The 25,474-nt window shown below is 45.0% G+C and overlaps 1 protein-coding gene across 1 annotated transcript in view; it reads left to right on the forward strand.

Moving 5' to 3' along the window:
* SHISA9 (shisa family member 9) overlaps positions 1-23,069 on the forward strand; it is a 293,858-nt gene extending 270,789 nt beyond the window's left edge. The window contains exons 4-5 of the mRNA XM_060033052.1: positions 1,572-1,619; positions 19,132-23,069. Of these exons, the coding sequence (XP_059889035.1) occupies positions 1,572-1,619; positions 19,132-19,514 (431 nt within the window). The 3' untranslated portion in view covers positions 19,515-23,069. The remainder of the gene's footprint in view (positions 1-1,571; positions 1,620-19,131) is intronic.
* The last annotated feature ends 2,405 nt before the right edge of the window (positions 23,070-25,474 follow it).

A 25,474-nucleotide genomic window follows, 5' to 3' on the forward strand; every position in this document is an offset into this window, starting at 1 on the left:
GGGGCCTTGCTATATATTTGGTAGCTTGTGTGCCATCTTATTAACTGCCCTTATTAGCTTTGGATTTACGAAACAAAACTTGTTACTGTCTTGCCCTGTCTTAGATAGTGGGGACAGAGGTGACCACAGCTTGTTTCCTGCCTTCAAGGCAGTCGTGGATTTGATTTGGGAGCAAACGGCTTCCTTGGGCTTAGTGACTCAGTGACTCGGTCAGGCACGTGTCCACCCCGCACAGGAAGATCTGGGGCCGCATCACTATTCCCAGATGTCAACGATCCTGGCTCAGAGGGAGAAGAAGCATGAAGGCGTCCCAGGCGGGTCCCACTTAATTTTAAGTTCGTCACTCTTCACCTGTTATTCCAATTTCCCCTCTGTTGCTAGTGATGAGGGTGTAGCGCTCATATCCGCAGGGGGAGCGTGGCAATTTGAGCATCCTTTGGCACGCCTGGGAGGCCAACCAGAAATGTTTAAATGGGGCCGGATCTGTGCTCTGTAATCATTCAGATCACAGACTGTTCCCTCCATCTCTTCCCAGCTGGCAGCCTGATAAATCTCTGGAAATTGTGCAGAAACGTTGAGGACTTGGTTTTTCCAGGTAGATTCCTAAGAAAGGAAACTGGAGCTAGTAGCGCACGCTGATTGGTCAGGCCGCCAGCCAGTGGGCAGAGGCTGCTGCTTAGGCACGTGCGCAGGTTTGCCTCGGTTTGAGTAAAACCCGATCTTACAGAGAGGGTCTGTCGAGGAGCGGGGTAGGCTGTAGCCATAGTCATTCTCACCATCCTTTACAAAAGGGTCACTATGAGGTTCTCCTAATAATAAGAGATTCCCCCAGGGCCCATCCAGTACCTCTAAAATGGAATTCAATTTAGAGAAACTGATTTATAATCAAAGTCCCAGGCATTATGGGATTCTCAGATAACAAGTTTGATTCCTTTAGCATTGAGGGGAATTTCCTTACCTCAGGAAGAGTGACCCCGTGGAGAACCTTGAATTCATTCATTCATTCAACAGTATTTTTCAAACACAGACTGTGTGCTAGGCACTGTGAATGTGGGGTCTCCACTCCACCCAGCCTGCCACCCAGCATTTAAAGTTGCAGTCAGCAGAGCCTGCCCCGACCTTGAATTTGGAGCTAATGATGCTCCCCCCACCTTTTTAGCATGGGGATTGCAATAAAAGAGGATCAAAATTTATCTCTTGTCAACAGAGCGTTATTAGCCAAAGTGACCTCATGTAACTAAAACTTTGCTTTCTTTCTTAGAGGGTTGAAATTTAGAGCCACCTAGGAATTCTCTCCCTCCCTGAAAACATCTAGGCTTTCTTCAGGGGAACCTCTCTTGATCCTGTGTTGGGTATTATCTTAATCGTGCTTCAGGGCCTTGCGGAGAGAAGTGTTCACATAATCGTAATTGCGCGTTTGGTCCCTCGCCCTGTTTCCCGGTCCCCTGAGACCTGCGCCCCTTGGAGGCTGCAGCTGGGGTGCCTGCAGAGCATCTGGGCGTTGAGGGCACAGCACACATGGGAAGCCCGTGAACAGATAGATCAGCATCTCTCCATTGTTGTTTTTTTAGGAAGTTCTGAGGGTGACTGGACAGTGGCGACACTTAAGTCACCGAAAGGTACCGTATGGCTTTTTCTAGCTCTTTTGTCCAGGTGTTGTTGGATTTGGCATTAATCCATGAAGGCGCAGAGAATCCTGGTGTCTGTGTGCACACATGTGTCCGCGTTGGGTGGACCTGCGGGTCCGTCTGAGTTCCAGTGTGTAGGTGTTGTGTGTGTGTGTGTCTGCGCGCCTGGGGTGGCATGTCTGTGCTCCGGGCTGTTGTTGAAAAGTGTGCCACTCCTCACTTCCCAATGTTCATTGCCTGAAGGAAAATGTCACTATCAGAAACCATCCCAGGTAAGACATCCAGGAGACGTTTTTTTTCTCAGAAAACTGTGCAGGCAAATGGCAAAATGTAAGGTAAATTAATGCAGGGGGAAAAACACAAATTGTGAGGGAGAGATAAACAGAGTCAGGTTGTTGGCCCGGGGTCTTGGGAATGATTAGCCTTTTGGGGAACAGATGCTATTTTCAACTTTCCTGGCTACCATGGTGAGCATCAAAAGTTGGTCCCCTTGAGTCTGTGCGTTAACTAGCTGGGTGACTGGGCTAGGTGGTGGCTATAATTTATTAACCCCCTACTATGTGCCAGACAGAGGGCTGGGCCCTTTATGTCATTTTGTCCTTGAACTCTCCGATGACCCAGCCATGTATGTGTTGTCCTTCCCCTTCAGAGTCGAGGACATGGGCCTCTGAGCGAGGCTAGCTCTTGCTTGTCTAAAGTCATATAGCTGCTAAGTGATGAAGCTGAATTTGAACCCATGTCTGCCTGACTCTAATGCTTAGGTTATTTCCCACTGGGGTATGATGGGAATGGCTATTTTCCAGAACAGACTGGAAACTCAGTTCTCTTCTTTCTTCACTCCTTATGCTTTGTCGGATGTGGTAGTTGGGAGGATGTAGCTGACCCAAGCAGGTGAAGGTCAAACCCTTTAGTGACCTTGAACTGGGAGAAGTTAGAAGATATTGCAGGGCTGTAGGTAAGATACTGGTAGGGCCATTTTGCCTTCTCAAAAGACAGTTCTGGTTTCTAAGTGGAGACTGGATTGGGGGAGGGTGGGCTGGAGTTGAAGTCACCTTCTGGAAGACTCTTGCAGTCATCCAGGTGGGCAGTGCCCTGAACTGGGGTGGGTAGAGGATGAAGAGAAGAAAATAGAGCAGAGGGGTAATGAAGAGACTGCAGAAGGTAGTGAGTGCGTGGGAGTGCAGAGGACGGAGCCGTGGGCCACCCTGTGGTTCTCAAGTTTGAGCCACTTCAGTGCATATCAGCATCTCCTGGAGGAGTGTTAAAACCTAATTCCTGGGCCCCACCCCAGAGCTTCTGATTCACTAGGTGTGGCCAGAGGAGCTGAACTGCTAACAGGTTCCAAGGTGATGCTGATGCTGCTGGTCTGGGGACCATACTTTAAAAACCACTGCAGTAGAGAAATCTTGCTGGGAAACTAAGACTGTTTGATTGGGTCTCCAAGCATCTTTCTGTGGGTTGAGGGTTCTGAAGAGGGAAGTTTGACCAGAGTCCCAGAGGCTCCGAAGCAACTTGAGCTCTGGGGCGGGGTGGAGGGGAATGAGGAGTGTCACCCCATATTCCAGAATTGGGAGTGAGAGCTTTAGACCCTCGTGTCTAATGAGAACCCCTTGTTACCCAGTTGTTGCCTTGAGAGAGGCAGATTTTTTGGGTCTGCATTAGATAATAAGTATTCACATGTCAACATCCATTTTTAGAAATGTAAACAGTTTGGAACATGACAGACCTGCTAATTTGAGGCATAAACTTTTTTTTCCTTCCCTTGTGAAAAACAAAGCCATTACGATTCCCATGACAACATTTAGAGGCAGTCAGCATCCCTGTCTTTATATCAGCCTGTTGTTGTCTGATGCATTTAGAAAATATTTCAGGTCAGGTCAAAAGCAAGGGCTTAGAGGCTATTTTTCTCCTCAAACCAGGCTAATTTCCCCTCTCCTCCTAAATGCATCTGTATTTATCCTGCTTTGTCTGGGGAAGAGAAAAGGGGTCCCAGAGAGGGGAGGCCCAAGTTCCTCTGGGGTCACTGATTTTCCCTATTGTTTTCTACTCGACCTCCAGACCCTGAATCTACATGAGGCATGATAACAAGGTCAGGGGGGTTGTACACCCTGCCACCTTCTTGAAAGAGAGGTATCAGCAGAGTGTGATGGACTTAGCCTCAGACACACCTGAGTTCTGATCGTGGTCCCGTCACTGGTACTCTTGTTACTTTCTCCAAGTCATTCAACCTCTCTGAGCCCCTCTTTTTGATCAACAAGTTGGAGACAACACTATCACCTCCCTCCTAAGGTTGTTGTGAGGACGATGTGAGGTAACATGTACAACACATGTCACAGTGCCTGGCATGTCAAAAGTGATAAACACATGAGGTTGTAACTGGTATAATTATTACTATTATTATCAGGTGAGCAAATTAAAGCTCTGAAAAATCTCATGGTTAAGAAAACTGTCAAACTCTGTATAGCCCATCATTTCCCAAATACTTTTGACGTCTGATCTCTTTTCTCTATGGAAAACCAGTTCACAGCTTGAGATCCAGTTACTGGAATGTTGCTAGGAACCCACTTTGGGAACACAGGGCATGGACAGAGGGATGGGTGTCCCTTGGGGAGGTTGGATAAAGAAGCAGTAGCTTCAAAGGAGAAAGGGCTAGGTCCCTGAAGATACGAGTTCCCTGCTTCCACCTGCATTGGTTATAACTCTCTTGGGAGGGGAATCCTATCTGCCACGAAATGGCAAACAAATCTTAGCGGTTTGCACTATCCATTTTTCACTACCTGAGGTTTTCCAGGAAAGTCTCCCCCTAGTGGTCACTGCTGTAGGTCCACGTGCCCAGCCCTGTGGACTCCTGGAATAATTGTTTAATACCCAGGATGGAAGAAGACACCACCACCTCAATCCCAGTGGACTCCCCTAACCAGTATGAACACGTATCATGGAAATACATTTATTTTGCAAAACGAATCTTTGAACCTGATCTGTCCTTAGTGTAGCACGCCATTGGAGCCTGGAACTTGGGGGAAACTTCTAGCATAGTGCTGTGATTTCATCACTCTAGCTCTGACTAGAATCAAGTTGTGTGGTCTTGCCCAAGCCAGTCACATGCTCTGGACTTTCATTTCTACCATTTCCAAAATGGAGGAGATGATAGTATTCACATTCTATCAGGTTTGGGGGAGTAATTTTATGAGACAATGCAAATAATACCCTTCCATGAAGCAATGAAGAAAATACACTTTTTCACCCTTTATGCTTCTACAGATGAGGGAACTGAGTTCTCTTGAGATAAATGAGATTGCCAACACTCACACAGGGCATCACACCCAGGACCAGGACCCAGAACTCAAAGAATGGCTTAAGACCCCAATGTTCATAGCAACACTATTTACAATAGCCAAAACATAGAAACAACCTAAATGTCCATCGACTGATGAATGGATAAAGAAGATGTGGCACATACACACACACACACACACACACAATGACATACTACTCAGCCATTAAAAAGAATGAAATAATGCCATTTGCAGCAACATGGATGGATCTAGAGATTGTCCTACTAAGTGAAGTGAGTCAGACAGAGGAAGACAAATACCATATGATATCACTTATATGTGGAACATAAAAAAAATGATACAAATGAACTTATTTACAAGACAGAAATAGACTCACAGACATAGAAAACAAACTTATGGTTACCAAAAGGGAAAGGCGAGGGGACGGACATATTAGGAATTTGGAATTAACAGATATACACTACTATACATAAAATAGATAAACAACAGGACCTATTGTATAGCACAGGGAACTATATTCAATATCTTGTAATAATGTATAACATATTTCTTTTATACATAATTCTTAGTATATATTAAGACATATTCTTAATAACATAATTCTTTTATACATTATTAATAATGTATAAAAGAATCTGAAGAATATCTCTCTATCTATCTGAATCACTTTGCTGTTCTCCTGATCATTGTAAATCAGCTATACTTCAATTAAAAAAAAAAATCAGTCTTTAAAAAAAAAGAATGGCTTAAGGACTTGACCCAGAATCGTGGGAGATGCTTTTTACCAATGTCCATCCCGGGCCTACCTACTCCTATGGGCCTGGAACCTCTGGATTTTTCACTTTCCATTTTTCATTTTTTCACTTTAAAAATGCACCTCCTGGGTCATTTTATGTGCATTCAACTCTGGACCTACATTTTCCTAAGACCCAATCCTAGATACAAACACAGCTTACCCCAGAGCACCAGTTTTCGCATGCCAGCATTCGTCATGTATTCCAAAAATACATGAGTATTTTTGCTGTTTTCTTAGTTGGGGTTTGATCTGGGGGCTATAGCTGGAAGGTAAGAGCATTGGAGGTGGACGATCTTGGATTTGGTATCCTGCTCTGCCACTTATCAGCTGTGGCAGAGTCAGTTGGCAGCCAAATTACTCAGTGTCTCTGGGCCTTAGTTCTCATCTGTCACATGGAAAAAAAGGATATTGCCTCATCACCTCCCTTTACGAGGGTTTAAATTAGATCATGTAGGTGAAACGGCTAAAAACGGTGTCTAGTACATGGTAAGCACTCAAGAAATCCTAGTTCTTTCTTTCTTTTGAGAAAATTGATGTAGCTCGGTGATAAATATTCATCCAAGAGATGCTACAGAAGCACAGAAAGTATGTGATTTGGGCTACAGTTCTGTCGGAGGGTACACAACCTGGGGAAGGACTCACTTAAAAGTAGCCTTAAAACATTACTTCATAAAAGTCAGGCTTTTGCAACTTTCTGACTTGGGTTATTGGTTTGTGGGTGAGCAGCAGGGTACAGAGCAGGTGGAGGATAAGGAAGTGATTTTTTTTTTTTTTTAATAAAAATCAAATCCTACCAGCTTCTGAGTTCAGCCTCTTTGGAAAAGCATACAGCAAGCACTGGCATTTTGATGAGCTTCCTTGGGAACCCATAGGGCATGAAGTGAGCCTGTGGAGAGAGTTCTCTGCTTTGCAGAAAATGCCATTGCAGCAAGATAGCAATAGTACTATATATAAAGTAGATAACTAATAAGGACCTACTGTATAGCACAGGGAACTCTATTCAGTACTCTGTAATGACCTATATGGGAATAGAATCTTAAAAAGAGTGGATATATGTATATGCATAACTGACTCAATTTGATGTACAGCAGAAACAAATACAACATTGTAAATCAACTATACTCTAGTAAAATTTTTTAAAAAACGTGTGTCCCTCTGAGGCTAAGCTGGCTAGATATCATTCATGCTAAATATCCCCCAAATCTTGCATGGTACCGCCATCACATAGTAGACACTAAACATACATTTTATTAATAAATTATTAATTGAAGCTGAGCATCGCATTTGAAGGGAATCCTGTTGTCTTTTCTAAAGAGGCCCTGGGAAATAGAAAAATCAACCAGGTGGAAGCGGGGGGTGGCCTGTGTTTAGATCCAGTGCTGCTTCTGTTCCGTTGGGTGTCCTTGTGCCCACAGCTCCAGTTGCCTCTCCTATAAATGGAAGGCTGGGATCATTGATCTCATTGGTCCCTCTATCTCCATAAGTAAAGATCCCAGGCTTTGCTATGATTGGCTTGCCTTGTCATGTGGCCACCTACCTCTGAACAAATTGTTATGATGAGGGCAACGACATGGGTTGTTTGTAGTCATTGGGGAATGGTTAGGGGGTGAAGGAGTGGAGGGGTATGTCATCCAAACCATTTGGATTAAGAGTAGGGAAGGGCTTCCCTGGTGGCACAGTGGTTGAGAGTCCGCCTGCCGATGCAGGGGACACGGGTTCGTGCCCTGGTCCAGGAAGATCCCACATGCTGCAGAGCAGCTGGGCCCGTGAGCCATGGCCGCTGGGCCTGCGCATCCGGAGACATGGATCCCCACCTGGAAATTAGGGCTCTTCCTGGGAGTAGGGTGAGTGAATGATTGGCATTTGTATCAGTTATCCATTGTTACAATGATGCTGCATAAGAAACAACCTCAAATCTCACGGCTTAAACTTATTTAGCTCAGCATTTATTGAGATCAGAGGTCTATGTGCCAGTGATTTATCCTGATGCAGGAGGTTCTTCTAGTCTGAGCCGAGTTCACCCATATGACTTGGGGTTGGATGGATGCTGGCTGATGTAGGCTGGTTTCAGCTGGAAAGACTGGGTGACTTGGTTCTGCTCCAGGTGTCTTTTATCCTTAGAGAAGGTAGCCCAGACATGTTTTCATGATGGGGGCAGAGGTGAAAGAGAGCAATCAAACACCAGCAAGCACTTTTCAAACTTCTGTGTGTGTCATATCTGCTAACCTTCATTAATCACATGATGAACTCAGAATCCAGTGGTGGGGAAACAAGATCCTCTTTTTTGGGAGGTGAGTTTCAAAGTCACATAAAAAGAGTGTGGATACAAGGAAGGGGGGAAAATGGAGGTCCTTCATGCATTCATCTAACACAGAGTCCCAAATCTTATCATTATCTACTTTGAGATGGTCCTTTGCACATTGGAAGGAAGTACGTAGGATTAAGGAGAGTTAACTTTTATTTCCTCCCTTTAAAAAACCACCAGTTATATAAAATTTTACCAGTTCAGAGGTTGATCGTAAGACAAACTATGCAATGAATTTCTGAGAAGAAATATCTCCATCTATGGAGCAGCAGTGCAGGATGAAGGGCAGTGAAGGAGTGCACAGTTTCCAACCAGGGTCCTTCAATGCAGGGGGCTCTGGGGTCAGCCTTGGATGGAGCATGAGTCCAGCCACCTTTGTTCAATAGCCTTTCAGAAAGTGGTGACTGCCCAACAGGACTGCCTAAGGCAAGAGACACAGGGCTTAAGGTTTCATAGGTCCATTGGCAGTGAGATCTTCACAGAGGGCTCCCTGCAGCCACAACAAAGGGGCTGATCGTGCAGCTGGATAGCTTTGATGCAAAGCCCAAGCCAGGCACTGTTTCAGAATCATCATCAGCAAAGGCAGCAGTGCTTTCTTTTGGGACCCTCAGGGCTAAGATAAAAAAGGGCCAGGATTCCATTCTCCCCTTTCCAATTTTCTCTCTTAGAGAAATAAACCTTCAGGAAAGACGTGTGGCCCTGTAGAAACAGCCAGGAGTCCTGGCTTTAATTAGAACCTGGTTCAAATGTGATTTTCCCTCCTTGTGTCTCTACAGTGAGGCCCAGAACCAGGTGAAATGGGGGCTAATTTGCCATAAAGACAAATCTTCCCACCTCCTCCTGGCTCTCTCCTGCCTGGAAGCTAGGCTTTTTCCCTGCCTTTCTTGTTTCTGCCTGCTGAGACAACCGCAGGAGCCTGTGCAGCTTCATAACATGTATTTCAAAAGAAGGGAGAAATACCTGGGTATTTTTTTTTTTTATCATGAACTGTTTCCCCTTTTACTGTTTCATTCAGCTCATGATGGAGAGAAAAAAAGTAGAGACCCAGAAAACACTCCCATGTAAATAAAAGTTCAGCACTGTCCTAGTGAACCAAAAGGCCTCACAAATACGGTGGCTTAAGAGAAAGAAGTATATTTCTTTCTCGTGTAATAGCCCCAGAGTGGGTGGTCCAGGTTGGTGGGGCAGCTTTACTCTAAGCTGTCACTCAGGGACCCAGGTTCCTCCAACATTGTTGCTCTGCGGCCACCTACTGTATTGTCCTCATCTGCATTGTTATAATTAGTTGCTGTCCTGGCCTATGGGAAGGGGGAGAGAGGACACCCAGGGCAACCAATTTTATTTTAAGTAAGTTGAAGTGGAAACTGGATGCATCACTTTTGCTAACAGTCCATTGGTAAGAGATTAGCCATGTGGCCAAATTTAGCTTCCAAGAAGGCTAGGGAAATCTAGCTCAGGATTAGGTGGCCATGTGCCCGAGAAAAAAGGTGGAAGAGATCTGGATGACAAGTAGCAGTCTCTTACAGTATCATGTCAGATGGGGTATACGTTTAAGGAGCCTACTGTGTGCCAGGCATAATGGTTTGTGCTTTCACACTTTGTCACTTGTTTACTTCTCTGCTGCACTTTGCAAAGTAGATCTTCTTATCCTCACTTTATTTTCTGACAATGACAGCAGTAGCAGCTGCTATCTAATGAATACCTACCGTGAAGCAAGGACATTGGTACTTTACATTATACAAGATAGTTTACATGGTTCTTTTGAATACCATAACCCCATACCACATAGGCATTGTTATTTTATTTTCCATTTTATTGGTGAAGCTTAGAGAACTTAGGTAACTTGCTTAAGGTCTCCAGCTTATAAGTGGAAGAGTTGGGATTTTAACTCAGGTCCATCTGCTCTTCAAGTTCATGCTCTTTCTACCATATTCTAAAGAAGATTTTACAGTCACAGAATTCTTCCAAACTCCGCTATCTGCTGTATAAACAAGTTGCACTGAGTCCTGCACGCTCTCAGCTTCACTAATCCTTCTTTCTCTCTCAGCATGCTCAGATCTTATTGCTGACGTCTTGCCTTCCAAGGCTCTACTGTGGCCGTCAAGAGCTCAGTGTAGGATTCAGGAGCAACACTTGGAATACTTTGTCATCATCAAAAGTGATCGCTGCTCTCTGAGTGGTGGGGAGGGGAGAGTGGAAGCACAGGGAAGAGAATACTGGTGAATATCGCAAAATGGGATCCCCCTACATGGTCATGGAGGGAGTCGGTGTGATGTAGCGTGAAGAGACCGGGCAACCACACCTACCTCATTGGCTTGGGGTGGGGTGGGGAGCCAACTAGATGAGATGATACCTGTAAAGCACCTGGATGGTGCCTGGCTGGAGTGGTGACGAAGCTTCAGGCTCCTCCCAGTTCTAAGAGAAGCATATAGCACCTTATCCAACCCAGTCCTTTAACAGGAAGCCACTTTTTGTTGGTAACTGGTCAGCACTCCCGCCAATGCCAGTGCATCTCAGACGATGCAAGACCCATACTCTTGTAATGCAGTAGCCAACTGAGTGCTGTGAGCCTGGCAGGGGGAGTCTCTCATGACACCCCGGCTCCCTTCTCTTGCGCCACTTTAAGGAAGAAAAAGGTAAACATATATTGCCTCCAGGGGGAGTTTGAGACTTCATGAAATTTCCAGTTGTGACATTTTGATGTCTCCTCTTGTGAATAAGATTTACATGTATATCTCAATCCCTGATGCTTTGAGAGGAGGAATCAAGAAAAGTGTTTTCTCCTTATAATTCTCACTCTGTCCTCCACCTTCTTTAGTTTTGGGGGAATGTTTTCCTGCAGATAGAAACTTGTTAAGGAAACAAGAGTTTCTTCTATAAGGCAGGCAGATGGTTAAATAGATGGTGAATGTTGTCACACATTCGTAAATTTCAGGATACTTGGAATTCAGCCGGGTGTCAAGGGTTCAGATCCCAGCACTGTCACTTGGACAAGTTGCCAAAGCTCTCCTGCTTCAGTTTCCCCATTTATAAAATGAGACCAATAATAGCACCTACCTCATTAGGATATTGAGAGGATTAAAGGGGGTAGCAAATGTCCATTCCTTAGCCGGGTGCCTGGAGCAGAGCACGCACTTAATAAGGGTGAGCTCTTACTCAGGTTACACTGGGTGAGCTGGGAAGGGGGCGTGTCAGCACAGCCTGCTGCTGGATCCAAGCGGTCTCTTTAACCAATCCCCGCGCCCTGCGCCTGACTCCATTCTACCTCCCCTGAGCTATGGCTGCGAGAGAACATCCATGCCTCTGCAAGTTTTCAGCCAGGGGTTTGGAGCTGGGCAGCAGCCTGGTTCTCCTGCCCCAGAAGCTCCAGCCCTTCTATCCCTGTAAAGCACAGGTCACGTAGCCTTCTACAGTGTGGACGATGTATTAGTTAGAGAAACAGAACCAGCAGGATATTTGTGTGTGGGTGTGGCAATCCTTGGCATACTTTGCCTTGTGTAGCTGTATCACTCCAGTCTCTGCCTCTGATTTCACATGGCCTTCCTCTGTGTGTGTCTATGTGTCCAAATTTCTTTATTCTTATAAGGACACCAGTCATTGGATTAGGATCCACATTAATCCAGTATGACCTCATTTTACCTTGATTACATCTGTGTGATAGGTACGTAGGATATACTTAATGTATATGTTATATATATATGCATATTATATATGTAGGATATATTATATAGGATATATACGTACAAATATGTATGTATGGAATATATGTATATATGGAGAATTATTGGAAGCAGTTGAATCACACAATTATGGAGGCTGAGAAGTCCCATAATCTATTGTCTGCAAGCTAGAAACCCAGGAGGCTGGTGGTATATTTCCAGTCCCAGGCTGAAGGCCTGAGAACCAAAGGAGCCAGTGTTGTAAATCCCAGGTCCAGGGCAGGAGACTCATGTCCCAGCTCAAGCAGGCCAGGCAGGAAGGGCATGGACCCTCTCTTCCTCTGCTTTTTGTGGTAATCAGTCCCTTAACAAATTAGGTTGGTGCCCCTCTACATTGGAGAGGATCGTGTGCTTTACTGAGTCCACTGATTCAAATGCTAATCTCACCCAGACCCAGAAATAATGTTTAATCTGGACACCCTACGGGCCAGTCAAGTTGGCATATGAAATCAGCCATCAGAGATCAGAAGATGAAGCATCCTGCCCATTTCTAATATTTGAGAGAATGTCATTGGAATCAAACTGTCTCTGGTGCTTTTCTTCCCTTATCAAATGTTTATTATTGTATCCTACTATGTGCCAGGTACTGGGCTAAGATGTTGGAGATACAGTGATGAGCAGAGCAGATATGATGTCTAACCTAATTGGAGCTTACATTCTAGTCAAAGGAGATAGACAATACACAAATAACTAAGAAAAATAATTTCATATATGCAGGCTAAGAACATATTAAAATAGGGAAAGGTGATGAGAGCAACGGGGGTGTTTTCACTGGGTCATCAGGAGGAATTTTCTGAGTGACCTTTGATCAGAGAACCAAATGACAAGAAGAATCCAAAAAGAAGGGTGTTTGGCAGTGAGAACAACAGGGACAAGGTCCAGTGGCTCTGAGATGGTGAAAAGCTTGGCGTGTTCTGGGATAGAAAGGAATCCTGTGTGTGTGTGCTGGATTGAATAGCATCCTCCCCCCATCCCGACCCAAATCTACTCAGAACCTCAGAATGTGCTCACACTTGGACATAGAGTCTTTGCAGATGTAACTAAGTTAAAATGAGGTCATCCTGGATTAATGTGGGTCCTAATCCAGTGACTGGTGTCCGTATAAGAAGAGGGAAGTTTGGACACATAGACACACACAGAGAGGAGGGTCATGTGAATTCAGAGGCAGAGATTGGAGGCAGCTTATGGGAATTCATGAGAATTCAGAGGCAGCTACAGGCAGGGAATGCCAGGATTACTGCAACCACCAGAAGCGAAGAGGAAGAGGCAAAGAAGCATACTTCACTAGAGCCTGCAGAAGGAGCACAGACCTACCGACACCTTGATTTCAGACTTCTGGCCTCCAGAACTGGGAAAGAATAAATTTCTGTTGTTTTAAGTTGCCCAGTTTGTGGTAATTTGCTATGGCAGCCCTAGGGAACTAGTACACTATGTGATGGGTCATAATAAGCGAGGGAGAGATGAGGGTGGGCAAGCAACAGCCAGAGGCCAGGCCATGCCGACCTTCGGGGTCACAGCAAATCATTTGGATTTGATTCTTAAGTGTGATGGGAAGATTAATCGCTCTATTTCAATATATTCTTGGACCAAAGGTAGGGACAAATTGGGAATTGTTGAAAGCTTAGGGTGGGACCTTGCTTACCAGGTGAAATCCATCACCTGAGACCCAAGATGATCACCAAGGGAGAAGGAGTGGTAGGAACCCCTCCTTAAGATATCCTTGGCCCAAGGAAAGAAGGTAGGTGGGAGGCCACCTGCCAAGACCCTCAGATGTGTAGCTTGTTTTGAAAACTGGCTATTACCTTGACTCTCCATTTCCATAGAGGTGAAGCTCCATCCCACCCGGCACCTGTACAAGTGTCTGCTGCTAATTAAGAGAGAGACAGATGGAGGAAGGTTTAGTTTAATTTTGAAGCCTTGGTTCCTTCAAGGCAATTAGGCTGATTGGAAGGAAAGCACCTTTTTCATTCTTTCTTCCTCTTTTTAAATGAAGAAAAATCAAAACGGAGAGGACCAGTGTTGTTGGAAGCCTCGCACATCTGTTACCTGGTTGGCTTGTTAACCACCTGCCCACGAGGTACCTTGGTTGGTTAGGTTAATGCATTTATTAATGGGGCTTACAAGGCTGCTCAGTGAATCTGTGATTTCCTTCACAAGCCGCTTTTTAATATAGTAAGACAGGGACCACGATGCACAACACCGAGAGTGGCCAGGTAAGTATTTCTTTCCCATCCTCGGTATCTAAATCAGAGGGGATGAAAAAGAGGATTTCACAAAAATTGCATTTCCTGGTTATGGGAACAGTTCATCCACCTAACCACCAACCACATCCTTGTTGAAATGATCTTGAAAATAACTCTTTGAAGGATGGTTTTATGCCCCATGCAGCAAGTCTGTACCTGCTCTGCACTTGTCAAAAACACCTCTGAGTCATGTGGAGGGGGGACAGACAAACAAATAGATGTGAACGATATAATCCTGCATACAGGACATTAGATGATCTGGTGAACCCTTGTTTTCTTCACTTTATTACATACATATCCTTTCAGTTTTTGAAGCTACCATGCTACTTCCCACCTCAGGCCTTTTGCAAATGTTGTTCTGTATCAGTTATCTACTGCTGCATAACAAATTACCCCAAAACTTAGTGGCTTAACATAGCAACTGTTTATTGGGCTTGTGGTTCTGGATCAGCTGGGAAGTTCTTCTGGTTTGGGCTGGCTTGGCTGCTCTTGGCCAGGCTTACTTAGTGTCTGTGATGAGCTGGCAGGTGGGCTAATGGCTGCACAGTCTAGGATGGCCTCACTGGGTATCTGGCAGGTAGCAGGCTGCTGTTGGCTGTGGTGAACATGGGCACCTGGACTGCATGTTTCTCATCCTTCAGGGGGCTAACCTGGGCTTCCTTTTTCATCTGGAGGCAGGGTTCCAAGATCTGATAACAGAAGCTGCAGAACTTCTAAAAGCCTAGGCTTGGGATGTGCGTGACATAATTTCTGCTACAGTCTACTGGTTAAAGCCAGTCACAAGGTCAGGCCATATTCATAGGGTAGGGAAATAGACTCCACCTCTCGATGGAAGGAACTGCAAAGTATTACAGCTATTTTTGCAATACACCCCATGTGCGCTCACCTGGATGCTGTTTCTGTTACTCTTCACTTTTCAGATTCCAACTAAGAGAGCATCCTCAAGGATGCCTTCCCTAACCGGCCCCTCATCCCAAACGTATCAAGGCCCCTTCTTGTGTCGTCTCATAGGGACAGCCAGGCACTCGATACACATGGCAGCTGGAGGGAAGCAAAGAGGGAAGGAAGAAAGGAAGGAAGGGTGGTTAGTTTGGATGAGTGCTTCCTTTGTGCTTGGCTGGATATCTGGCACAGAGCGCTCAGTAAATGTCTGTTGGATTTAATCCAGTGCCTCTTTCATAAGCCAGAAGACAAAATATATGTAGTGACTAGTTACTCTCTTTCAGAATTGTGTTATATAGCTTATATGTCTCATATAATTTATTCTTAACAATAAACCTCAGAGTAGTTATATTATCCTCATTTTACAGCAAAAGAAAGAGAGATAAAGGAGTTTGACATTCCCAAGGTCTCATAGACTCAGGTCTGTCTGATTCCAAAGCCTACAGATTTTTCTGTCCCACCCTTGCCCCATATACCAAACACTCTCTATGTTCAGGGGTTTCCCAATGACAGGTTCACCAAGAGACAAATTCAGGGTTGGGTGTGGAGAAGGATGTATTGTAGGTTCTCCACGAGCGACTCTGTGATTCCTCCTGATGGGAGCTGCTTCCCATACCTGCACTGATAGGGCAAGAATTGAATGCCCCTGGGACTATTTTTCTTTAGAACTTTTTGAGAGGACATCACCTGTCCCACCTGTCGGGGCACCTGTTTCATAATCAATTTCCTCAGTTTGTCAGAAACGGGAACCTTCCAGTGCATCCCTTGCTCTGAGCTTCCCTTAGACTCGTCCATTGTCTGGAAAGAGGAATTTGGGAATAAATGGTTCTGGATCGTGCCCGGGGACATAATGAGGGTGGGTGAGACTTTCAGTAAGACACTGAAAGCAGTTTAGTGAGAGCAAATAGATGTGAAAATGGAAAACTAGAAAAGAGCAGTCAGGACTATGATAGCACAGAGGTTGCTGAGGGAGCCAGGGAATCAGAAAGCATCACCTTAGCTTAACCTTGAAAGATGAATAACAGAGCATCTGATGTAAATGAAGGGGTGAGACACGTCAGCTCCCTCCTCTGGTTCTCCGACCAGCTCAGAGACCTCATTATTAATACTCATAAGACTGGATAGTTCTTTATAGCACTTACTATATTTCTACTTTTATGTAATGGGTGGGATTCTTTGGTCACATTCTGTCCTTCCCTCATAGAATATCCACCCCACGTGGACAGGGACCTTGTCTGTTTCTGATTCTCCCAATGTCCTTATATTTACAATGTCTACCACCTGGACCGTGGCTATTTGATGTATGACTAAATGACTGAGAAAAATTGCTGGGAGAGGTTTTGGTAAATGGTAACATGGTCAGTTTTAGAAATATGCCTTTGGGAGACTTCCGTGGCAGTCCAGTGGTTAAGACTCTGAGCTTCCACTGCAAGGGGCACGGATTTCATCCTTGTTTGGGGAACTAAGATCCCGCAAGCTGAACAGTGCGGCCAAACAAAACGTAACAAAACAAAAGAGGAAATATGCTTTTGGCTGTAGTGTGGACAGTGGCCTGGGGGAGGTGAGACTCAAGGCAGGGGAGCCAGTTCGGTGGCAGAAGTAGAGCAGCATTTAAAGCAAGGAGGAGGCATAGCAGAGGTTAGAGAAGCATTTGGTAGGTACGATGGGAAGGACCTGTGGGTTAGCAGTTGTGCTGAGGAGAAGAGGAGGGTGACATCAGCACCTGCTCCTGTGTTTCTGGCTTGAGTAACTAGAGAGTTGGTGTTCCCACTCGTGAGAGAAGGAAGAGCCTGGAGAACGGATGTGAATGATGTTGATGGGTTCAGTCTTGGCCACCTTGAGTGGGAGATGTCAGTGACTCTGTCCTGGAGGTAACTGGATACATGAATTTTGAAGTCCAAGGAGGGATGTCAGAGCATCCTTCTGCTGAAACATCATGGCATTGGAAACCTAGAACTTTCCTCTGGAAGACGCGATTCTAATGCCAACTTGAATGTAACTCATACCACCTTAAGGAGTGCATGGTATTTGGGGAATGTGTGCTCTTCCCGTGTCGGTAGCTATTCCCTAGTTCCTTTTGGCATTGATACTCTGTATCTTCAGACAGCTCTAGAATTCAAGGAAGGGGGGACATTCTCTTGAAAGATTGCATTACTCAGGGTTGTTTACATTAAACATGGACAGAAACCCAACTTAAACTGTATTAAGCCTGGAAGGTTAACATGTGGCTTCCGGGGGTGCTGTGTTGAGGAATCTAAGCAAAGGCCATGCTAGCTAGGAAAGAGCTCTGTGATCAGTGAGTGATGTCTGCCACAGATGCAGAAGGGGCAAGCGGGGGCATATGTGCTCACTCATTCCTGAAAACAGAGCTTTCCCTCTACGGCCTTTCAAAAGCAGCAAATAATGTCTAATGGAGTTAGGTTCTACCTTGGCTCAGCCGCTAGCTGCGGGTAACCTCAATTAAATGATTTCATGTTCCTTAGCTTGACAGTTTCCGCATCTGTCAAGCAGAGGTCATAATCCCTGTCTTTCCCACCTCTTGTGGTTGAAAGGATCGAATGAGAAAAGAAACGTGGAAGGGCAATGATCTCCATGAATTTACATAATCTCACACATGTAACAGAATGGGATGCTGGAAGTGTGGGTTAAAGAGCAGCACATATTTCTGGACTCCTGAGAGATATATGTTCAAGAGTTTATTGCTAAGACATTAACTTAAAAAGTATAGAGGATCTTCTAATAAAAGAATTGTGAGAGAAAATAAAATAAAGTCTCAGAAAGGTATCAAATAAATTGAGAAAGAAGGCAGGAAAGAAAGAAAGGAAGGGAGGGAGGGAGGAAGAGAGAGAGAGAGAGAAAAGAAAACAAAAAAGAGAGAAAGAAAGAAAGGAATCATTCAGTGCTTTAGAGTGTGGTGAATGAAGCAGAAATTGGTATAATTCTTTTGTAGCATAGTTGGCAATATGTATAAAGGGCCTTAATAATGTTTACAGCCTTTGGCCAAGTAATTCCACTTCAGATAATTTATTTCAGGGCTGGATAGTAAATATTTCAGGCTATGTGGGCCATGCAGTCTCTGTCACAAGCACTCAGATCTGCTGTTGCACTGCAGACAGGTGAAGGAATGGGCATGGCAGCATTCCGGTAAAACTTTATTTACGAAAATGGGTGGCAGCTAGCTCGATCCATGGGCTATAGTTTTCCACCCTCTGATATAGATTAAAGAATATTTTAAGAATTATTTTACATTCGAAATTCTAAATACTAAGAGAGCTTTAGTCTAGAAAATTCTCATTTCAGATTGATTTATACGAGCAAGATATTGGCACAGCTTGAATGCTCATCCGTAGGATGAATGGTTAATTTTCACAGTTTTGCTCACTGAAATACTATGTAGGTATTAGAATGCTGTTTGCTAGTGATTTATAACAACATGAAGAAGTGCTTGCTAGAATGTTGCATGAGAAATTACAGTTATTTATAATGATGATGATAATGGTGGTGGCTAATATCTAAGCACATTACGTATGGCATCACTTAACCCTCTAAACAACCCTATGAAATATCCTTTTTTATTGTAACCACTTTCCTGATGCAGAAGCTGTTGGTAATAAAAGTTATTTACCAAAGTTACACTGCTAGTAGGTGGCAGAAGTGGGATTTGAACACAGGTCTGCTTAACTGCTAAAAGCAAAAACAAAAGCACTAACACAAATTCCAAATGAGACTCTTTATTGAGAAAACCAGGAGAAAATACACCCAAGTATTGATATCGACTGTGTTGGGCGGTAGCTGATAGATACGAATATTTCTCAGTGTGTTCGATATTTTCTCTAATGAGAAGCATCATTTTCATAATGAAGAAAGAACAACACTTGCATTTTATAAGAAAGGCAAGGGTGGCGGAGTGCTAGGTGTGATTGTGAGGGAAGAAGGATTTGGGGGGAACTAGAGATTCCCTTGTGGATGCCCTCGCCTTCTTGGTCCTCCTCTTGTTGGTGGAAAACACATGACCCTGTCTTCCTTCCTTCTGTCTGCTCCGGGTGGAGTTTCTAGTGTGTGTCTCGTTTGGACTGTTGGCCCACTGAGATGCTGTTCTTGGGTTGACCTGCTAATCCCTAACTGTCTTTCTCTCTCTCCTCTCTCTCCCTCTCTATGCTCTCTCCTCTCCCCTTCGTCCACCTACCTGTCCCATCGTACAGCCGACAAGGTAAATGATGACTTCTACTCCAAGCGACGGCACCTGGCCGAGCTGGCCGCCAAGGGGAACTTGCCTCTGCATCCCGTAAGAGTGGAGGATGAGCCGCGGGCCTTCAGTCCTGAGCATGGCCCCGCCAAGCAGAACGGACAGAAGTCCCGCACCAACAAGACGCCCTCCCACCCCCTGGCCTACAATTCCACCGCCAACTTTAAGAGCTGGGACCCCAAGGATCAGTCTCTTCGGCGGCAGCAAGCTTATGGGAACAAGGGCAAGCTGGGCACGGCTGAGTCCAGCTCCAGCGACCCCTTGGGAACTCGCACCCAGCACTACCCACCCCCGCAGCCATACTTCATCACCAACAGCAAAACGGAAGTGACTGTCTGAGCTGTCGCTACAGGGGACATCCTGGAGACCACACTCAACTGAGAGAGGCAAAAAATACCCCAACACACACCCTCCCTGTCCCTCGCCCGCACACCCACCCACACGTTCACCCTCCACACCGACCGACGACAAACCTACTGGTGACATGGAATCACGCTTTTCCTGTGTCATGCCTAACACGTGTCGGCGGGCAGCTGAGCAAGACCGGAACGTGGACGGTCAGCAATACAGCCAAGGGGAAACTGAGGCACCCGCTTTCGACTTCAGGGTCGAGGTGGCCAACTCACATGCCTAAACCGTGGGGCTGATTTTTCTTTTCCTCCTGACTTGAAACAAATCCATGATGAAAAAAAAAAGTAGCACAATTTAGAGAAATTGTCCATTTGAGCACATATACCATTGACCATGCATTGTCTGTTTCTGGGTGAAAGAGCCAGAAAGGATGGAAGGTGGGGTAGAAAAGAGGGGTCGCTGGTGCACTTGATAAGCATTTTCTAATCCCAGGAAGTAGTGATGTGGACATAAAATTGTGATGAGCGTGAGAAAGTAACTGGACCCCCCCCCACCATGCTATTTATATACTTCTTATATCATCAAGGTTGGAAGCAAAAACAACACACACTCAAACTCACAAAAAATAAATAGACCCTGAACCCACTGACAGTGATGGGAAAGAAAGAACTTTTTTAGACAACTCCCATAAAGACTGTGGAAATGGGAGGGGTAGGCTTTTATGGCAGGGAGAGGGTCCAGAGAGTCTTAAATAACTATTTTTTAAAAAAAGGAAAATAAAATAGAATCCCACTACAAAACAGACAAGAACAGCAAAGTAACTTTTGTCCAGCGTCTTCAAGACTTAGGAAATCAACAACGTCGTCAAGAACAAACAAACGAAATTCACAGTTGAAATGTCCACGAGAGGTGAGAAGGGGACCCAGAGCCTCCAATTTCTGGCGTTGTCCCCCCGCCTCCGAGACAAGAAACAGAGACAGAAACCAGTCCTCTATTAACTGTCTATCCCCGACTCCCTTCCCCTTCAGCCTGTTGCTGCCACCGCTGCCGAGTTTCAACTGCTTTGGACTGAAAATGTCATAAGCGTGGGTGGTGCCTTCAATGTGTCACTGTTGAATGACAGTCTTGTTTCCCAAGTGCAACCTGTGTTCTTTTAGCCTTCCTGCCTCCTGTCTTTCTGCAGTAGTAGAAGGTGTTTCCGTCCTCTGTTTGTTGGTGAGCCCACCCGATCCCACACTCTGAGGGGGAATGCTGCAACTTGCAAAGACCAAGACCTCCCTCCCCCGCACACTGTCAAAACTCCCCGAGTCCCACCCCAAGCTCCCCAAACCTAGCGTGGAACCCAAGCATTCCTGGTCCCATCATTTCCAGGATAGGTAGATAGACAAACGATCCCTCCAAACCACTTCCCCAGATACTGCAATGCGTTCATTTCCCATCCACGATACCCCGGGGTTGTTGTTCAGATGGATTCTCATAGCTAATGGGTGTCCCAATAAAGACAGTTTTCCTAATAGTCTGATTTGTTTAGTGGAAGCCCAAAGAGAGAGGTTGACGGAGAAGAGATTTTCATTTAAGGTGAGAAGTTTTCAAGCAGTCCCTTGAATGGCTTAGCTAATTAACAGGAACCTTGGAGAGACCCCCAGCTCTTCTGATGTCAGAAACTGAAGGTGGTCTGAACAAGACCCTTCCTGGAATGCTGGACGTCAGCGTTCTGCTTCCCCATCTCTCTGACATCATGGGATCGGGGAAACCAGCTGTTTATTCTCTTCTTTACTCCCAGCTGATGTGGGGACATTGACAGTGCATTTTATCTCTCTGGGCGTTAGTCTTCCACTTGAAACATGGGGAATTGGGGCGAGATCAAGCTTTTCAAGCTTTTTGAAATAGCAAAAGCTCTGCCCATTAAAAAAAAGAAAAGAAATCGTGCCCGGGAGACCCTCTGTCAGATCCTGGCGAATGTGAGGCTCTGTGCTGGGTGAGGCAGAGCTGGGAGGTTTAGTGCCTGCTTTCTCAGCCTCTTGGCTGAAACCCCAGTGCTACCCACTGTGGAGTAACGACTAGTGGGCTTGGTCAGTGTTTCCTTGATGTTAGTTATCTGTGTACCTGCCGCACACTTTTGGCATCTTTGTGTATCCCTATCACAATATTTGTACCTAAATTGATACATTTTTAATACATTTAACTTTTGAAAGGAAAACTGTCTGTCAGTATCAAAAACAGAAAACCAGTATCAGTCACCCTGAATAGAAAATAAGTGTAAAATAAGGACAAAGGCAACAGCACTGCGATTGTTATGTTCTAGCTACAGGCTATTACCCGCAGAAGGGTTTGAACCTGGAGCCTGGCGTTTGCTCCCCTTCTTTCTCTTCCCTTCCTTCTTTTCTCTCTCCCTCTCCCATTTTCTTGATTAAAAACAGATTAGCAGACATTCAAGAGTTGTTAAAGATATACCGGCACCCATTGGAGACTTTCTCCTTGAAGTACTCAAATGGGCTGACACAAGTGAAAAGGGAATCGTTTCTTGTGTGACTCAGTGGTAGTTAGTGCTCTATCCATGTACTACTAAAAATCATCTTGCGTTCACTAGTGGTGCACAGTGCATACTTCAGGAAATAGTGGATTGGCTTGTTTGGTGAGGTTCCCTCCAGCTCCAACGTTCTATCATTCTAGTCTCCCTTTTAGCTCCTTTCTGCTCCTTTCCCTCAACCCCCTTATCCCAGCCCTGATGAAGGACCTTTCTCGGTCTCTGAATCTACAGGATTTATTCGTCGTGTTCCTTCTCTTCTGAGTAAACCGCACCCAGTGAATTTTGTAACTTGGAGGTCTGCAGCTATAATTTCGGCAGTGAAGTTGCAGCTTGGTCCATAAGAAGTAACAGTGGTGAGAGCCCAAGAAGAGCAGTACTTAGCCTCGTTACCTTCCAGTTGGCTTTGGGAGCTGAACTGAAGCGGGGGAAGGGAGGGAGTTTGGACAGGGAAGCTTATTCTCTGGCTTCTTCTAGGGAGGTGTGGACAGACCTCATGATACTGAAAGGTTATCATGACGTGTAGAACTGTGACTGCCATGTATCAACAAGGATCCTCTAGCTAGAATGGGGAGACTTAGAAGCGAGAAACCAGAACAAAGCAGGGAGACTATCCCCTCCCCATCTCCTGCCCTGGCAGTAGCCTCTTCTTACCTTTAGCTACCCCCCAACTTCCAACCCAACAGGGCCAGAGTCTGACTTCCCTTTGCCCTCCCAGAGCGTCTCAGCCTCCGTCGGCCTTGGGCTCCGCCTGGCATTTCCATCTAACTCCCCCCAGTTTTTTTGTGTGTAAATGGAGCATATTTTATGTGCGAATATTTTAGTAACCATATGTTCTGCAAGTAAACCTGTGCTAATACTTGTCAACAACTGCAGAGTTTATGATACCAATAATACTTCCTACAATGAAGAAAAAAACACATTTGTTTGTTTTCTAAGAATGTTTATTTGTAAACATATGTATTCACTATATTAATATGAATTTCTTACCTGGCAATAAAACTGATTATATGTGATGCTGTTGGGGTTACCATGTATCTTTCTAGGGTTACCATGTATCATCCTAATCTGAGTTTTCACCAGGGAGCACCAGTGTTAGCATAGGGAGCTAAATCCTTAATATTCTGAGGGTACGAGAAATCATTACAGGTAAAGGAAAATTTTAGTTAATAGCAACAAATTTTCCAGGAGACATTTTTGTTTGAAAGGTTCTTGGTAAGAGTCTTGTGTCATGTCTGTTAATTCATCTCCTGCCTTAAAATATATATCATGGCTCGGTCTCCCTGGTCATAACTAAATCTAACCTTAATGGTCAAGATTCTTGCTGAGATTTGCACTTCTGTTTTTACCAGTGACCAGGTTTGTAAAAGACACAAATATGGGAAGTATGGGAGATTGGATTCTTCCACTGTTTATTAAATTTTATTTCCTGCCTGCCTTCTGTTAGCATTAAATTTGAGTTCTCAGGTCGAAACCTGCCTTAATATGGTTCCACCAGGGAGGGGTTCTGAGAGAAGAATTTGAGGGCAAGGAGTTTATTTGGGAAAGGAAGGGAACACTGGTTGGTGTTGGGGAGGTGAAACGGGAAGAAAACCAGCTAATAAAGGATGATTTATCACGTCAGCTATCGATACGAGTGACTACAGTTTAATGCTGCAAGGAAACTGGGAGAATTATCCCACCCAAGTGGGCATGGAGCTGGGGTGTTTACCCACCAACTCCCATCAGACATCATATTGAGCATTGCTTTCAAGAGGTGTTAATGTTTAGACAGCCCCAGGCCATCACGTGCAAGGACAGAGGGATTTCCACGGTGGCAAAGAAAGCCCCAGGCACAGAGATGCAAGGGTGGAGAGATTTCGAAGAGAGAAACCAGAACAAAGCAGGGGTAGTTATGGTCATCAGAGACGTCTGGATGGTAGAGGATGCTTTTCCAGTACTCAGGAACCGTTCAGATCAGGGGAGTTACCGAGCAGCACACATCACCGCCCTGTGGATGCTTCAATAGGATAGAGACTCATGCCTCTTGGGGGCTGGGGGGCAGTGACAGACTCTTCCATTAGTGAAGCTGTCTGCTTGGTTACAAGTCATAGACAACAACAACAACCACCGTATCAATTATATTTGTAGAGCTCTCACGATGTGCCAAACACTGTTGAAGACTTGATGTGACGGTCGCCTTTGCTCATCACAACTGTATAAGGTAGGCACCGTTAGCTTTGGCGGTGAGAGATGTATCGAAAACGTGAGTAATTTTGCCCAAAGTGATTCAACCGTTAAGTGGTAGAATTGGGATTCGAACTCCAGAGCTCGTACTTTAACTACTGTACAGTTGTTCTCACTTGCATGAGCCTGTGAGTCAGTGGGGAAATTTGATAAAGATGCTGATCCCCGAGCTCCATAGGTCTGAATGCGGGCCCAGGATTCAGTGTTTGTAAGGGATACTGCCTCCTCGCAGTGGACCACCCCCGAGAGGCGTTTGCATGATGCCAGTTCCCTGATCATCCCATATCTGTGAGCTCTTCCTGTGGACCTTGGGATGCAGAAGGAAATGAGATGAAGGTGTGTGCTTCCAAAGAGAGGGAACTTCATCTTTTAGTTTCATGTCCAATGTCAAAATGTCGTGTCCTCTGATGGGCAGAGGACTGACTCTAGAAGAACTGGTTGCTGGTATTGATTCCAACGCTAATTTGCCATGTGCCCTGGGCCCTGTAAATAGCCCTCTTTGGGACTCTGTTTCTTCCCCCAAGAAGGAGGAGGCTGGGATAGATAATCTCCAATCCTGCTCCCTTGCTTGAGTGAGTGGTCCCCCTCCCATCACTGTACCATTTGGTATAGTCAACAGGATTGACTCCCTTGTTACTTCCAAAAGTTTGCTCCTGGATAAACAGGATTTTGCTGGGTGTAATAATAATCACTATGGTAATGGCTTTTGTGCACTGAACACTTGCTATGTACCTGGCTTTATGCTAAGGGTTTTCCGTTGCTCTAACATCTATGGACTAGCTTGGAGGTTCTTAACTTTTTTTGAGCCATGGACTCCCTTGGTGGTCTGATAAAACCTATGGATCCTTTCTCAAAATATTGACTTTAAATGCATAGAATAAACTGCATAGGATTACAAAACAAACCTATTATCTTGAAATACAGTGATGAAAATATTCTTAAAATCCACATTTGTGATATAGTAATACATGTGATTTTTAACTCATGCGTTAAAGAACAAGACCTAATGACAGGTTTCAAGGTAGTGCTGAGCACAAGCAATTCTTTGAGCTCTCTGCTACCACTACAGTTTGATGCGACAATATCTGTGCTTCTGTTGGTGACGTCGTTTCATTTAGAGACTAGTGAACATGAAGATGTTATTTTGTACCATCCAAGGTCCCAAACCCACTGGATTCTATCCATGGATCCCCTT

Source organism: Delphinus delphis, chromosome 15, assembly GCF_949987515.2.
Source record: "Delphinus delphis chromosome 15, mDelDel1.2, whole genome shotgun sequence".
Lineage (NCBI taxonomy): Eukaryota > Metazoa > Chordata > Mammalia > Artiodactyla > Delphinidae > Delphinus > Delphinus delphis.